This window comes from Leucoraja erinacea, chromosome 7 (assembly GCF_028641065.1).
Source record: "Leucoraja erinacea ecotype New England chromosome 7, Leri_hhj_1, whole genome shotgun sequence".
Lineage (NCBI taxonomy): Eukaryota > Metazoa > Chordata > Chondrichthyes > Rajiformes > Rajidae > Leucoraja > Leucoraja erinaceus.
The window spans coordinates 47,465,205-47,482,475 of record NC_073383.1 but is presented as its reverse complement, the minus strand read 5'-3'; the positions used below and the strand labels follow the sequence as shown (position 1 = coordinate 47,482,475).

Genomic DNA, 17,271 nt, shown 5'->3' with positions numbered 1-17,271 from the left:
TTTATCTTACCTCTGCTTTTCCGGATCAAAAGCTGTTGCTAGTATGTCACCCAAGAATATCCCTTTGGCAGAGGACACAAAGATGTCCCCTGACTGTATCTTTGCACCTTCTTGACTGAAGAAGCGGAGCGGGCAGCGGCAGCGGCGACCCGACCTTAGAGTGGGCAGCGGCAGCGGCAGCGGCAGCGGTGACCCGACCCAGGAGCGGGCAGAGGCAGCGGCGACCCGACCTCAGAGGATCGGCCGCAGGCCCGGTGGACTCGACCGAGGGCCCAGTGGACGACATCGTCGGGAGCTCGCAGGTCACAGGTTGGTGACCTGTTCTCCGGAGCTCCCGCGACAACAGCTGCGTCCGCTGGACTGGAGGGTGGCAGCTTCGGCGGCTTCGACCACCCCGGGCCACGGAGTTGAAGCGGCCCGTTCGCGGAGCTTGGATTCAGCCGCGGGACTGCCGTTACTTACCATCACCCGGCGGGGTCACAACATCCGAAGCCTGGATCGCCTCGGTGCAGAGGGAGAATAAGAAGGGAAGAGACAAAGACTTTTGCCTTCCATCACAGTGAGGAGGTGCCTGGTGGACTCAATGTGGTGGATGTTAATTTGTGTTTATTGTGTGTTTTCGTCATTTTTTACTGTATGTAGGTAGGACTGCAAGGCAACACATTTTCGTTCAGACCGCAAGGTCTGAATGACAATAAAGGCTACTTTACTTTACTTTAAGAAGATTATGCTGGAATTCTAAATTGTTCACAGCAATTGGCATTTATGTAGCAAAGTTTGGTGCTCACAAACATTAAAAAAACATGCAAAAAACGTTGAAAGCTTATCATACTATGTAATAATTATGTAATTGATTTAAAACAATTTATAGAATTACTTCTATAATTATTCATTTAAATATTACATCCTCATAAATCTTTTTGCACCCTTTCTGTTTTAATGGCATCTTTCCTAAAGCAGGGTGACCAAAGTTGAACTAGAATCAATTAAATGTTTTAAAAGCGTAGGAAGGAACTGCAGACGCCGAAGATAAACACAAAATGCTGAAGTAACTCAGCGGGACAGGCAGCATCTCTGAAACGTCACCCATTCCTTCTAGCCAGAGATGTTGCCTGGCCTACTGAGTTGCTCCAGCATTTTGTGCCTTAAATGTTTTCATTTATATTTTTGGTCTGTAATGCTTGTAATTGATAACTAATTTATAAATTAAATAATGTTCGCGTCAGAATGTTAGTGGTGATAATTTCTTGGATCTCTCAAGGCTATCGTGGTGATTTAGATTTTAGAGCATCAAATCAGTACAAGGTGCACTGAGCAAAGTGAATGAGCAGAAAGCTGCCGGCCCCGATGGCATCCCCGGGCGTGTGCTCAGGGCATGTGCTGGACAACTATCCCTGGTCTTCACTGACATTTTCAATCTGTCACTGGCCCAGGGTGTCGTCCCTACTTGCCTCAAGACCTCAACCATTGTGCCAGTGTCCAAACAGTCAGCTTCAGGGAGTCTCAATGACTTTCGCCCAGTGGCACTCACCCCCGTCATCGCGAAGTGCTTTGAGCGACTGATCTTGGCTCACCTCAAATCCAGCCTCCCTCCCACACTGGACCCCCATCAGTTTGCCTACCGGCCCAACAGGTCTACAGAGGATGCCATATCTGCGGCCCTACACTCTGCCCTGACCCACCTGGACAACAACAACTCCTACATCAGGTTGTTGTTCATTGACTTCAGCTCCGCATTTAATACTGTCATCCCTGCCAATTTGATCACCAAACTCAGCGGATTCTGCAATTGAACACTGGATTTCCTCACCAACAGACCCCAGTCTGTTAGGATCAACAACCTCACCTCCTCCACTCTTACACTGTGCCACAGGGCTGTGTGCTCAGCCCTCTCCTCTACTCCCTCTTCACCCACGACTGCGTCCCTATGTATAGCTCCAACGCCATCATAAAATTTGCCGATGACACCACGGTGGTAGGACTGATCAGGGACAATAACGAATCAGCCTACAGGGAGGAGGTCCAGAACCTGGCAGCCTGGTGTACCAATAATAACCTCGTCCTCAACTCAAAGAAGACGAAGGAAATCATCGTAGACTTCAGGAAGACCAGAGGTGGCAGACATACCCCCATCCACATAAACGGGACTGAGGTGGAGCGCATCTCCAACTACAAATTCCTCGGGATACATATCTCAGAGGATCTGTCCTGGTCCCTCAATATCACCAAACTGATCAAAAAGGCGCAGCAGCGCCTCTACTTTCTGAGGAGGCTTAAGAAAGTTCACCTGTCCCCCCCAGATCCTATCCAACTTCTACTGCTGTACCATTGAAACCATCCTGACCACCTGCTTCACGGTGTGGTACAGCAGCTGCACAACAGCTGACAGGAAGGCACTGCAACGGTTGGTGAAAACCGCTCAGCACATCATCGGTGCCCCGCTCCCTGCCATGGATGCCCTCCACCGCAAACGGTGTCTGAGATGGGCCGGGAAAATCATTAAAGACCCCTCACACCCCAATCATGGACTATCTGTCCTCCTCCCATTAGGGAGGCGGTACAGGAGCCTCAGGCCTCGCACAAGCAGGCTAAGGAACAGCTTTTTCCAAAATACCGTTACCATGCTGAACTCACAGGCCCGACGCTAGCTATCTTTCATACTCTTTTATCTGTATATATTTATTGCCTATGTACTAATTTAATTCATCCACATTGCACATATTGTTTTAACCAGTATTTTTACTACCTTGCACTCTGACTAGATGTTATACTGCATTTCGTTTTACCTGTACTCAACTTGTGCAGTGACAATAAAGTTGAATCAAATCAAATCAAAAATCAGCCCTTCCCTGTAGAAACACTGTGTTATTTATACACCGCCTTAACTCTAGCTGCCCAAGTCCCTTGAGTAACTGCAGCAGAACCAAAGGAACCATAGCCAAACAAAAAACTTTATTTAATTGCAAAATACTCTTCCTCGTGCCGTTAAACCAAAGGAATAGCTGTACATTTCTAATTCTCAACTGATTTAAATGAAAATAATTACTAGATTAGCTACGTATTATCGATTCAATGTCAGGTATAAACATGTAACAGTGTTAACTAAAAATTTGTGGCATATGATAATTGAAATGTTACAATTTCAGTCAATCAGCAGGCCTTAAAGAAGTGAAAGCTTTTCTTGCACTATGAAAATGGTTATTTAGTACTGAAACTATGCTGCAAGTGCGGGAAGGTTTACATTAATGGCATGGGGGATGCATTTTGCTTGTAGGAACATTTACAGCTTTCAGGGATGAATACGTTAGCTGTATTATTGAACTGTGGAACCTACATCTCCTAGTATCTTGAGAAGCAACATTTAGTATGCACTTGGGGAGTTTATCAGGAGTGTTTGGATATCTTTAATTATCTTACAATGAAACTTGCAAGGTTCTTTTTTGTTAAATAAAAGTTGCAGTTTTATAAAAAGGCAGAGATTTGATGTTCCTAAGCTGATGCTTATCCTCTTCAGGCTTCTCGAATATAAAACTATTAACCCATCACGCCGTGTTCTGAGGTGTTAGATATCATTCCGCAGATACAATAACTTCCAATAATTATCGCTAAGAGGCATTATTTATGTAGAACAGCCTTTGGCAATGAATGTTGTGGTCTTTTCAAGTTGCAGGGAAAGACCTCCAAGCTGAACCATCTATTCATCTATTCAGTCGTTGGCTTCCACTGATTTTCATTCATTTATCTGAGGTGCTGTGGCCAATTAGGATATATTTTGGTGTGTCATTAATTTGGCTCAGCAGGATACTGGTTACTTCACTTCTGATAAAATTACACATTCATTTTACTATGAACGGGCTAATGAGAGCACAGACCATCTAAGTAAGTCAAGCGCTAATAGAGATTGTGTACCTTAGTGAGCAAACACTTTCAGCATCATCTAATGAATCAGATATTTTGGAAGATGGAGCTTGCTTTAGTTCTTGGATTTTATTTGCAAACATCTGCTTTGAAATCCTACAGATAAGTTTGCAGAATGTGCAGATGCGAAAATAGAAGGCATTTGTTGCTTGTTACAACTTCTATGGACTAAAAACCATTCTGATAGTTTTTAATGTGTTGCCAAGTTTCTAGGGTGACGCCATGTATTTTGGAGATTGTAAGTTAACAGATTTTAACTAACTAGAATAGAATAGAATAGTTTCTTTATTGTCATTGTAACATGAACCATGTACAACGAAATTGAATAACGAAAGGTGAATAACTTTTTTTCTCCCAAGTTGTTTCACCTATCCTAGTAAAATAAAGCTTTGAAGTGTAGAATTTATAGCACGCATGGGCTTAGGAAGAAATTGCAGCAGGTCATATATTCAGTAATATGCAGGTCTCCTGAGACAATAGATGCCTTCAAGGCAGCACCTTGTTATTTAGACCCATAGAATGCCACGTTGCATTTGCTAGGGATCAAGCCTAAGATGAAAACAGATAAGATAATTGGACTTAATGAAATCCAGAAGGCACTCAGTTTCACCATGAACTTGGAAGTAGAGTGTAGAATTGAACTTAATTCAAACCAGCTCTTGGAAATGCCAAATGCAAGCACTTTGAAGTTTGTGAGGAATCAGAAGTACTTTACGCTCGATGGTGGTTACTGATATGTGCTTTAACCCTTTAATGGTGCTGAGAAAAATAACTTGGGTTACAAACAATTTGGTCATGAAAGAGTTGACATGCACAAAGAATTTCACTTTTATTCAGTTTACTCTCCTAAATAAAAGCTTACAGAAAAAAATAAAAAAACCTTAAGGAGTTCCCAATGTACATGTAAACAGCAATTAAAAGTGAATCTTTATGGGATAAATGTCAATATTGCATCATAAGTTGATAACATATTAAAAATAAATGACATCAAGCCATCCAGTCGACAGATTTTCTGTTTATGCTGATGTGACCATGTTTCCATAAACAAAGTCTAAAGCATTCATTATGGAGCTTTCAGTTAAAAAAACACTTTTAATATATAAGATAGACACAAAAAGCTGGAGTCACAGCGAGACAAGCAGCATCTCTGGAGAGAAGGAATGGGTGACGTTTCGGGTCGAGACCCTTCTTCAGAGTAGTCTTCTTCAGAGCAGAGGGAAATGAGAGGTATAGACGATGATGTGGAGAGATATAGAACAATGAATGAAAGATATACAAAAAAGTAACGATGATAAAGGAAACAGGCCATTGTTAGCTGTTACAAACCCACTGACTCCCACAACTATCTTGACTACACTTCTTCCCACCCTGCTTCCTGCAAAGACTCTATCCCCTACTCCCAATTCCTCTGTCTACGGCCAAGATGAGGTGTTCCATACCAGGACATCTGAGATGTCCTCATTTATTAGGGAATGGGGGTTCCCCTCTCCCATCATAGATGAGGTCCCCACACTTGTCTCCTCGGTACCCCGCAGCTCCGCTCTTGCTCCCCCACCCCCTATTCGCAACAGAGACAGTCCCCATAGTCCTTACCTTTCACCACATCAGATGTCACATACAACACATAATCCTCTGACATTTTCACCACCCTGGTGAACTTATCCCTTCCCACCCAAACCTCCCCCTTTCCAGGTTCCCTCCCCTGTAACCACAGGAGATGCAACAGGGACCCCGACAGTCCTTTTAGGTTTGGCAGAAGTTCACTTGCACCTCCTCCAACCACATCTACTGTATCCGTTGTTGAAGATGTGGACTCTTATACATCGGCGAGACCAAACGTAGCCTGGGCGGTTGTTTCACTGAACACCTTTCCTCAGACCGCCTGGACCTACCTAATCTCCCGGTTGCCAAACACTTTCGTTCTCCTTCCCATTCCCACACTGACCTTTCTGTCCTAGGTCTCCTCCATTGTCAGAGGCTAAACGCAAATTGGAGGAACATCTCATATTTTGCTTGGGCAGTTTACAGCCCAGTGGTATGAATATTGATTTCTCTGACTTCAAGTAACCCAGGCATTCCCTCCCCCACCTAAGTCACACTTGCTTATATTCACACAACAAACAGCTAACAATGGCCTGGTTCCTTTAAGGGCCTGTCCCACTGCAACAACCTAATTTGTGAGTTTAGATGAGTTTGCGCTTGACTCAAACTCATAGCAAGGTCGACACATGGTCCTAGGAGGTCACTGGAACTCTCCTTCATGCTCGAGGGAAGTTTCCGCATACTCATGTCCTCAGTTTGGTCGAGGAAAATGTTTCAGCATGCAAATCATTCCCTTTATAGAAAATTATCTGAGATCAAATTATGAAAAAAATCCACTAATTTCACTACTTCAGTTTGATGGGCACATCATGTCACAAATACTTCAATTAATGTAGGAGATTGATCAAAACAACCCGCTGCCACAATGATTACAGGACCAAGAATTATAAAGCAAAAGGTGGTGTAAAGGGAGAAGATTCAAAACTTGGTTTTGGAGAAGACATTTTAGAAATAATTAATCCATTTTATTTATTTACCACTGAAATGGACACAAGCTTGGTAATCATTTTGGTTTTCGTATGTAGAAGATTGTACTTTATTCAAACTCGACATCATTCCCTTGTGTGGTTTATAGCACAGTGTAAATGAGTAAATAGTTTGGTTATTTTATATTTTAATTTCCAGATGGGGTGTTCCTGCCATTTCTAATTTATCTTGTGAGGGTGATGAAGAGCAGTTACCCTAAAACTCTGCACTTCATCTGATGACGATCCTTGCACAGGACTTCTTGAATTTTAACCCAGTAAAGTTGATGGATCAAGTCAGGATGGTGTGCAACTTTGAGGGGAAGGAGATGTATTGCCGTGTGCCTGCTGCCCTTGACCACTGTGGTGAGGCTGTACGTGTGGGAGGTGTGAGCGTTACATAGATGAGGAGGAGCTCTGCATTCGGCAAATGGATCGCATTGCAGCCTTGGTGTGTTTGTGGCAGAGGGTGAAAGCTTAGGATAGGGAATGGAGTCCCATTTATGATTTTGTCTTAGACAGTGTTGATCTTGAATGATGCTGTGACTCTTTTATCATACTTCTCAAATGCCTTGTAGATGGTGGAGTACCTTTGGGGAATCTGAAGATAATTTGCTTTCTGCAGACTTCTCCCTTGAATCACTCTTGTTGCCATTGTATTTACATGGCTGATCCAGTTAAATTTCATATCAATGGTAAGCTCCAGCAGGAGGCTGGGGTGAGCTCTTGACAGTGGCACATTTGGATAATAATAACAGGATCGGTCCTAGTCAGTATGGATTTACGAAGGGGAAATCTTAGAAACATAGAAAATAGGTGCAGGAGGAGGCCCTTCGAGCCAGCACCGCCATTCATTGTGATCATGGCTGATCGTCCCCTAACAATAACCCGTGCCTGCCTTCTCCCCATATCCCTTGACTCCACTAGCCCCTAGAGCTCTAACTTTCTCTTTAATCCATCCAGTGACTTGGCCTCCAATGCCCTCTGTGGCAGGGAATTCCATAAATTCACAACTCTCTGGGTGAATTTTTTTTTTTTCTCACCTCAGTCTTAAATGACCTCTCCTTTATTCTAAGACTGTCGCCCCTGGTTCTGGACTCGCCCAACATTGGGAACATTTTTCCTGCATCTAGCTTGTCCAGTCAGTTTATAATTTTATATGTTTCTATAAGATACCCCCTCATCCTTCTAAACTCCAGTGAATACAAGCCTAGTCTTTTCAATCTTTCCTCATATGACAGACCCGCCATTCCAGGGATCAATCTCGTGAACCTACGCTGCACTGCCTCAATCACAAGGATGTCCTTCCTCAAATGAGGAGACCAAAACTGTACACAATACTCCAGATGTGGTCTCACCAGAGAATCTATAGACCATTGGAAAATGATCACCAATGCATCCACGATTTCCGGAGCCACCTTATTAAGTACCCTGGGATGCAGACCATTAGGTCATGGGGATTTATCAGCCTTTCAGACCCATCAGTCTACCCAACACCATTTCCTGCCTAATGTGAATTTCCTTCAGTTCCTCCGTCACTCTAGATCATATCTGCCCACCAGTACATCAAGGATAACTTGGATCTGTCTCACTACATCTTGCTTGACTAATCTTACAGAGTTTTTTGAGGATGTAACTCGGAAAATTGACAAAGGGGAGCCAGTGGATGTAGTGTACCTGGATTTTCAGAAAGCATTTGATAAGGTCCCACATGGGAGATTAGTGGGCAAAATTAGAGCACATGGTATTGGGGGTAGGGTACTGACATGGATAGAAAATTGGTTGGCAAACAGGAAACAAAGAGTAGTGATTAACGGGGTCCCTTTCAGAATGGCAGGCAGTGACTAGTGGTGTACCGCAAGGCTCGGTGCTGGGATCACAGCTATTTACAATATACATTAATGATTTAGATGAAGGGATTCAAAATAACATCAGCAAATTTGCAGATGACAAAGCTGGGTGGCAGTGTGAACTGTGAGGAGGATACTATGAGGATGCAGGGTGACTTGGACAGGTTGGGTGAGTGGGCAGATGCAGTTTAATGTGGATAAATGTGAGGTTATCCACTTTGGTGGCAAAAACAGGAAGGTTGATTATTATCTGAATGGTGTCAAGTTGGGAAACGGGGAAGTAAAACGTGATCTGGGGTCCCTTGTTCATCAGTCACTGAAAGTAAGCATGCAGGTACAGCAGGTAGTTAAGAAAGCGAATGGCATGTTGTCCTTCATTACAAGAGAAGTTGAGTATAGGAGCAAAGAGGTCCTTCTACAGTTGTACAGTGCTGTACAGTTACACAGCGGCTGATGACACCACTACTCGTGCTACATCAGCCACTCAAAATATTATATGTGTGGCACGTTTTGCAATAATTCACTTGACCTGCAGCTGGCGCTATTGTACATTCTCCTCATCCACTGGTGCTCTTGCCATTTTTTTATTCCGTGGATTTGGGTGAGTGTTGAGTGATAAGCATGTACAGTCACCTCATAGTGGTTCTTGTCTTCGTATCACTGTGTGTGTGCGTGTCACTGACACTGTCTCTCGTCCCACAGTCCGTCAAATACATCAAATATCTGACAGACAGTGACCACCTCCTTCTCCTTCACCACGTCCGTCCTCATCACCATGAGGCAATTCCACTAATTTACTAAAACTTCCTCTTCCTTCTCCACTTCTTCCTCTTCTAGAGAGAGAGAGATTCTTATATTTATTGTTAATACTGTTCTACTGATATGATTATTATTATTATCATCATTTTTAATATTATTAACAATGGCGATCGATGTGGCCCGCCATCCGCTCACAGACATGGCTCCTGGCCCCAATGCAAAACAAGGTTGCCGACCCCTGTCTTAAAGGATGGAATCAGTTTGTGTTCAGTTGTGTTGTTTGGTGAAGTCCAGGTGCCTCATTAGTTCCTGGTGATTTTTTTAAATATTGCACTCCCGATTAAGAGCAAGCTCCTAACACTACAATACATTGAGGGGTAGGGAGTAAAAAATAGTTTTCATCTGTGTTAAGTTACTTCTATATTTTTATCTGCTATGTATTTTGGAAGAGAAATACAGTGCCCTCCATAATGTTTGGGACAAAGACCCATCATTTATTTATTTGCCTCTGTACTCCACAATTTGAAATTTATAATATAAAAAATCACATGTGGTTGAAGTGCACATTGTCAGATTTTAATAAAGGCCATTTTTATACATTTTGGTTTCATGGTGTAGAAATTACTGTTTCTACATAGTTGTATGTTTCTACATAGTCCCTCCATTTCAGGGCACCATAATGTTTGGGACACAGCAGTGTCATGTAAATGAAAGTAGTCATGTTTAGTATTTTGTTGCATATCCTTTGCATGCAATGACTGCTTGAAGACTAAGATTGGCTGATTGTCTTGGCCACTCAAGAATTTACCATTTTTTAGCTTTGAAAAACTCCTCTGTTGCTTTAGAAGTATGTTTGGGATTGTTGTTTTGCTGTAGAATGGACCGCCGGCCAATGAGTTTTGAGACATTTGTTTGAACGAGCAGATAGGATGTGTCTATACACTTCAGAATTCATTATGCTACTACCATCAGCAGTTGTATCATCAATGAAGATAAGTGAGCCAGTACCTTCAGCAGCCATACATGCCCATGGTATAACACCCCCACTACAGTGTTTCACAGATGAGGTGGTTATGCGTTAGATATTATTATTATTATTATCATTAAATCATTGTAAACATTGCGACGCAGTGGTGCTGGTTTCCGACGGGCACGATGACAGACGCACCACACATCTCTGCCCTCCATGCAGCAGGCAAACTCCTCTTTTGTCTCTACCCATGCTCCTTCCATCAACATCTTCAGCATCGTCTTGATTGGCCGTCCCGGGTCACGTCTTCCATGGGTGGGTTCCCACAGCACAACCTTGTTTGCTGGCATTTCTGGGTGGTGGTGGCTTCATCCTTCGCGACCTGATCTTCTCGGTCAGAAGTGGAATCTTCCCATAGAGCTGGTCGTTGGTGATGTGGTCCCTCCAACTGACATCTTGGGCAGTTCCTTCTCTCCTCCATACTTTGCTCTTGCCATCACTCTGATATAAGTTAATCTTCGTCTCATCAGTCAGTCCACAAGACCTTTTTCCAGAAGTGTGGTTGTTCTTTTAAGTACCTCTTGGCAAACTGTAACCTGACCATCCTATTTTTGCAGCTAACCAGTGGTTTGCATCTTGCAGTGTAGCCTCTGTATTTCCGTTCATTAAATCTTCTGTGGACAGTGGTCATTGACAAATCCACACCTGAAGAGTGTTTCTGATCTGTTGGACAGGTGTTTGGGGATTTTTCTTTATTATAGAGAGAATTCTTCTGTCGTCAGTTGTGGAGGTCTTCCTTGGCCTGCCAGTCCCTTTGCGATTAGTAAGCTCACCAGTGCTCTCTCTCTTCTTAATGGTGTTCCAAACAGTTGATTTTGGTAAGCCTCAGATTTGGCTGAAGTCTCTAACAGTTTTATTCTTGTTTCTCAGTCTCTTAATTTGACTTTCATTGGCACAACTTTGGTCCTCATGTTGATAAACAGCAATAAAGGTTCTAAAGATGATGGAAAGATCAGGTGCCGAGAGCTCTCGTATACCTGCATAAAGGAGGCATTTAAACACACCTGAGCAATTTTAAACACCTGTCCCAAACATTATGGTGCCCTGAAATGGAGGGCTATGTATAAACATAGCTATAATTTCTACATGGTGAAACCAAAATGTATAAAAACACCCTTTAATAAAATCTGACAATGTGCACTTTAACCACATGTGATTTTTTTCTATTACAAATCTCAAATTGTGGAGTACAGAGACAAATAAATAAATGATGAGTCTTTGGCCAAAACATTATGGAGGGCACTGGACTTAGTCCCATAAGAGGTGATTGATTGATTGATATAATTTAATTGCCACACAACCAAGGTCGGTGGAATTTGGGTTGCCAGCAGCGATACAGTAATAAAGAACACACAACCACAATAAAAATTTTACACAAACATCCACCACAGCATTCATCACTGTGGTGGAAGGCACAGAACTTGGCCAGTCCTCCTACATTTTCCCCCGTGGTCGGGACCTCCACCCTCCACAGCCGTTGCTGCGGGCGTCCAGATGGTAAGGGACAAAGTCAAAGTCAAGGTGAGTCCAGGATTGGCTCTTCCCAACCAGAGACCGCGGCTTCAGGCTGGTGTAGGCCGCAGGCCGGCGGTCAAAGTTTTAAAGTACCTGCCGTGCCGCAGCCGGAAGCACCGCAGTCTGCAGGGCCGGCGGTCGAAGCTCCCCTCCAGGGGAGATGGTAAGTCCATGCCGCGCCCGTGGTAGAAGACAGCCGCGGGCCGGCAGTGGAAGCTTCTTCTTCCCCCCGGGTCCTCCATGAGGGATCCCGGGCTGTAGACGCCACACCAGCTGGAGTTCTGCAGACCGCTGCTTCAGGCTGCCGGCTGCCGCGGGCCAGCGTAATGGAGCACTCCCCTCCGGCGAGCCCCAGCGAGGTCTCACCCGCTCCGCGCCGAGAGTCCACGCTGTGCCCGCCGCTGAAGCTTCGGGCGCGTCTCCGGGAAAGGCCGCCCGATCCTCGATGTTAGGCCACGGGGGAGGCGACCTGAAAAAAGCCAGCTCTCCATGGAGGAGGCGGCCAAAACGGTTTCCCCCTCACCCCCCCACACCACCCCCCACACATAACACACAAAGAAACATTAAAAACAGACTTTTAAACATACTAAAAAAAATTTAAAAAGTTGAAAAAAAACGGACACGCTGCCGACAGGCTGCTGCCAGTCCATCTGTGGTGTATGTTGTATGGTGTGAAGACCAATTGCTTGTCAATCAACTCATTAAAACCATTTAATGGTGCACTATCAACTAGACATCCATTTATTATAAGCATAGAAATCCATTCACCAAAGCTAAACATTGTGTGGCTTAGTTGTTGTAGATTGATTCAGATATGTTTCATGCCATTGAAAATTAGGTAAGATGGAAAAAGTCATAATTTCTTTGAAATTATGTGTTCTGGGTATCAACAGCCTTCTATTATAGCTAATGAAAAATCCAGCAATTAGAAGATTGGTTTTCTTGTGCATTAAGTGGTTTCACTCTAATTTGTAGGTGTTAAGCATGACAGATGTTTGAGAATGTACAGATTTTCTGACCCCTCAATTTAAAATGTCTTTCAACGTCATCGAAAATAATCTCAATTATTATCATCTTTTTTACACACAAAAAAAAAATCTATTACCTTAACAAAATAGATACATAAAAAGTAGGACTCGCATTTTTCCGTCTTTGGAATCTGCAAATTCTAGGATACTATGAACAAAAATAAAAGATCTCCTGTTACCTTCATATAATCTAATTTGAGGCAGCATTTCAACAAAATTGAATGTACCGTGAAAATAGTACTTGTTTTTAATGACAGGACTCTGAAGCAAGATTCTGTTTGTCTCTTGTTACAGGACAGTGGTGATGCCCATTGCTAATGAGTTTGCTCCTGACATGGTTCTTGTATCCTCTGGATTTGATGCTGTGGAAGGACATCCAGCTCCTCTTGGAGGCTACAAAGTCACTGCTAAATGTAAGCTTGCTTGTGTGATGAATTAAATTATCATTTTATTTCAAGTAGTTACTTGATTAGAGGAAAAATTTAGAGAAACTCATATTTTTGACAGCCAAATTAGTGAGAGTAAATGATCCACATTTCCCAGCTTTGAGGGGGAGGGAAGAAACATATGAACACTAATCTTCAAAAGGGTCTTTAAATATTTCAGAGAAGCCAGGGGCTTTACTGCCTGAACTGTAAAATGTCTTTGTTCAAAAAATCAGTCAGTGGCACATTTTGGAATATGAGAATTAAAAAGATAAGAATTTTGTGCTTGTTTTCATCATGAGTAAAATTGTTACCCATTTCTAAAATATTTATTTATATTTTACATTTGCCTGAGAGAAAATGAGGAGTGGCCATTTTTTGTTTGGAGGCCCTTAGGAAGTGGATGGCGTGCCACTTTGGGAAATTTAAAACATTCATCACAAAATTGCATATATTAAACAGAAGATCAAAAAGGGCTGAACTGAAATAGTAAATTGTATTTATTGAAATTAAACCTGGCTTATATTATACATTTAGTCCCAGTAATCCCTCGTGGCCATTTCAAATATGATGTAATACTTAGAATCTTTGATCGTTCGCCAAGAGTCAAAGTGGGCTTCTGACCTTTGACTTCTCTTGCATTTCCTCTTTCCTGACACAGGTTTTGGCTACCTTACCAAACAGCTGATGGGCCTGGCTGGAGGCCGTGTCGTGCTCGCCCTGGAAGGGGGCCACGATCTTACTGCCATTTGCGATGCCTCAGAAGCATGTGTTTCTGCTTTACTTGGAAATGAGGTAAAACATCAATGCACATTATAAGCTGACAAGTTCAAGAACTCACAGGTGCGCCTATAGCTGCAGATTATGAATGTGATGAGGGCAGACTTCCAAAAGAAATATAATTCCACAAGACCAGTTCATCAGTAACGCAGATTAATTAATTACAATGACCAATTACAACAATGAACTGGGGAACGACCTAAAGCAATTGTGTGAATACATCCTGATAGATGTATTGCATTTTTTTAATATAAACTCTTTTGTTGCTTAAACATTTTCGGGTTTCTTTTGTCTTTGAAATGCTGTGACTCTCTACTTTAAAACAGATTTTTTTCCTATTCAGTTCAAATTCCAATGAATGTACTATTTTCTTCTAAAAAGGCAGGAGCAGCAAGCTAATACTCTGCAGCATTTAATTTTCTACATTTTTCTTGAGTCTTCGTACATAACAAAACATGTGACCAGTGTATTTAGGAATACAGCCTGGAAACAGGCTCTTCGACCCACCGAATCCACGCCGACGAACGACCACCACGTACACTAGTACTATCCTACACTCTAAGGACAATTTACAATTTTACAAAACCCATTTCACATGAAAACCAGTACATCTTTGGAGAGCGGAGCACCTGGAGATAACCCACACCGTCACAGGGAGAAGGTACAAGCTCCGTACAGACTGCATCCGTAGTCAGGATCAAACACACGGTCTCTAGCACTCTACTGCTGCGCCACTGTACCGCCTTGAATTCGGAGTGTCTGAATTCCCCAAAGCAACAATCAATAAGTAAATATTTTCAGGTTTGCTTTTCCAGAAGAAAATTGTATCAGAATATCATATAAATAGAGTTAGCATTATGACCACATAAATTCTAATGACTCTTATCTCATTAACACCACTGCAGAGTGATGAAGTGTCCTGACTCAAATCGTCATCTGTCCATTCCCTCCACAGATGCTGCCTGACCCGCTGGGTTCATCTTGTTTTTATTTTGCAATGGATAATCACTAATGCACTTGGATTTGAAAATGCCTGGTGCAGTCAAGTTCTATGAAATGTATTGCTAAATAGATAAGATGCACTTAACTGTCCTTGTTTGAGAATGTTACAAGGGATGATGAGTGCATGTGGAGTGTTTTACCATTCAGTACTGATGCAGTCCTGGCGCATAGATTCACCTGCACACCATGCTTAAACCTGCACAGATATGTACTTTCCATGTGTTTAAGAAGGAACTGCAGATGCTGGAATATCGAAGGTACACAAAAATGCTGAAGAAACTCAGCGGGTGCAGCAGCATCTATGGAGCGTTGCCTATTTCCTTCCCTCCATAGATGCTGCTGCACCCACAGAGTTTCTCCAGCATTTTTGTGTACCTTGTACTTTCCATGCCCAGGAGACAAGTACGAAGCCAAGCGAGGCGTCTCTGGTGAATGGGCCTCGGGCTTAGTTCCCAGAAAGCCCAAAGAGTAGCTGATACAGAACAAAGCTGATGAGACTATTAATAAATATATAAAAACCTTCAAAGTTAGAACAACATTTTAATAATGGCACAAAAATGAAGCTAATTAAGAACATTGCAAATTTATATAGAATCAATAAAAAAACATTCAGCTTAAATAAACAAAGAAGAAAAAGTCCTTGCTTGTTCTTCAGAAGAATCCCCATTGAAATAAATTAGGCCTTTGGGGAATCCCAACAAGAGCATTGTGACAGAATGGATCTGACCAAGCCCAGCACTAGCATGGGAGGAGTTGATGCTAGTGGTATCTTTGGAACCACGAGACACAGGCAGCATATTCATTCTATTTATATTGATCAATTTCCGATAACTTTTCTCTTGCATGATAGACAACATGGTTTTGTTAAAACGAATGCAAATACAATCAAAGTGGTATTGTAGATGCATGTAATTTTTTCAACAGTTCCTTCTAGTCAATTGAAAGTGTGGATCTTTATTCACAAAAAGTAATTTAATAAGCAAATAGTTTACCCTTAGCTTGTTAACTTATTACTCCCGATATAACCACGCCTGAAAGATTATAGAGGATAGTAGATGCCATAGGATGAATATCTCATCCATTGTCCGAATCTAACCCCTGTGCACCAAGTTGATAGTTTGAAGTATTTGATCCAGCCAGGATCAGTGATCTAGAAATCTGATCTCCAACTGTGTATAAAGCTTGAGAATGTTTTAAAGAATAGCTTGCCAATAAATGTACAGATGTTGGTCTTGGCTGTACCCTCTTTCCATTGAGTAAACCTTTCCATTGGTATCTGGGATTCCAGACACCAATCCATGCATCTTTCCCAACACATATAACATCCTGGGATTTTGATGCGTCAGCTCTTGCCTTAGTAGGAGGTTGAAGAATTATTTAAGAAGTCTTATTAGAAATTTAATGAAATTTGTTAAGAGCAATCAGAATTATGAAGACAGACAAATAAGAAAAAAACAGTGAGACTACACAGTTGCTCATGTGCGTCCCAGGTGGCACCTAAATTCAATGAAATATGTAATTTATGTAAACAGGCCTGCGATATCAAAGTTCAATCTGTATAACAATTACTGCTGAACTTGGATACAGAATATAGTGGAAGTTTACCAGACACAAATGCCAGATCAAAAGAAATGAATAGTGAAATGCAGCTCCTATAAAAAGTTACTAAACTATGCTTGTGTGATATCTGGAGAGTTCCAAATTTGCACAGGTCTGTGTCACTGTACTTGGCAAGTGATTTCACATAAAATGTAGACTTAGTTAATATTCACTGCCAATTCTTAGAAACATTAAAGCTGTTTTGGCATTTTGAATGTTGTGTAAAGGCCTTTCACGTCTCAATATCCTGACTAGTGTTAAAAAAAAGTCGTAGACCTTCGGCCCAACTTCTCACGCCAACTAACATGCTCCATCTACACTAGTCCCACCTGCCTGCATTTGGCCCATATCCTTCTAAACCTAATCTATGTACCTGTCCAAATGTCTTTTAAATGTTGTGTACTTACCTGCCTCAATGACCTCTTCTGGCAGCTCATTACGTACATCCACCACCCTTTGTGTAAAAAAAAGCGATCCCTCAGGTTCCTATTTTTCTCCCCTCACCTTAAACCTATGTCGTCTGGTTCTTGATCGTCCAACTCTCGGTAAAAGACTGCATCTACTCTATCTAATCCTCCGCTGGTCTTATACACCTCTATAAGATCTGCCCCCAGTTCCCCAGTCTTCACAGGTGGGGGCGTATGAAGGAAAGCAGACATTTGGGGTTTGGTCAGGCTGCCACATCGCAGTGGTGAAAACACTGGAATTTCAAGCGTTAATCCTGATGTCCGCTTGTAAGCTGGAAGAATGTCAGTAGTAATCAGCACACATGTACAGATACGTTCTGCAGCTGTGACC

General features: G+C 42.4%; 1 protein-coding gene across 8 annotated transcripts in view; it reads left to right on the top strand.

Annotated features, from left to right (window-relative positions):
* hdac4 (histone deacetylase 4) overlaps positions 1 to 17,271 on the top strand; it is a 356,629-nt gene that overhangs the window by 327,585 nt on the left and 11,773 nt on the right. For all 8 annotated transcript variants that reach the window (XM_055638510.1, XM_055638508.1, XM_055638509.1 and 5 more), the window contains 2 exons: positions 12,962 to 13,080; positions 13,754 to 13,887. In XM_055638510.1, coding sequence (XP_055494485.1) covers positions 12,962 to 13,080; positions 13,754 to 13,887 — 253 coding nt within the window. The remainder of the gene's footprint in view (positions 1 to 12,961; positions 13,081 to 13,753; positions 13,888 to 17,271) is intronic.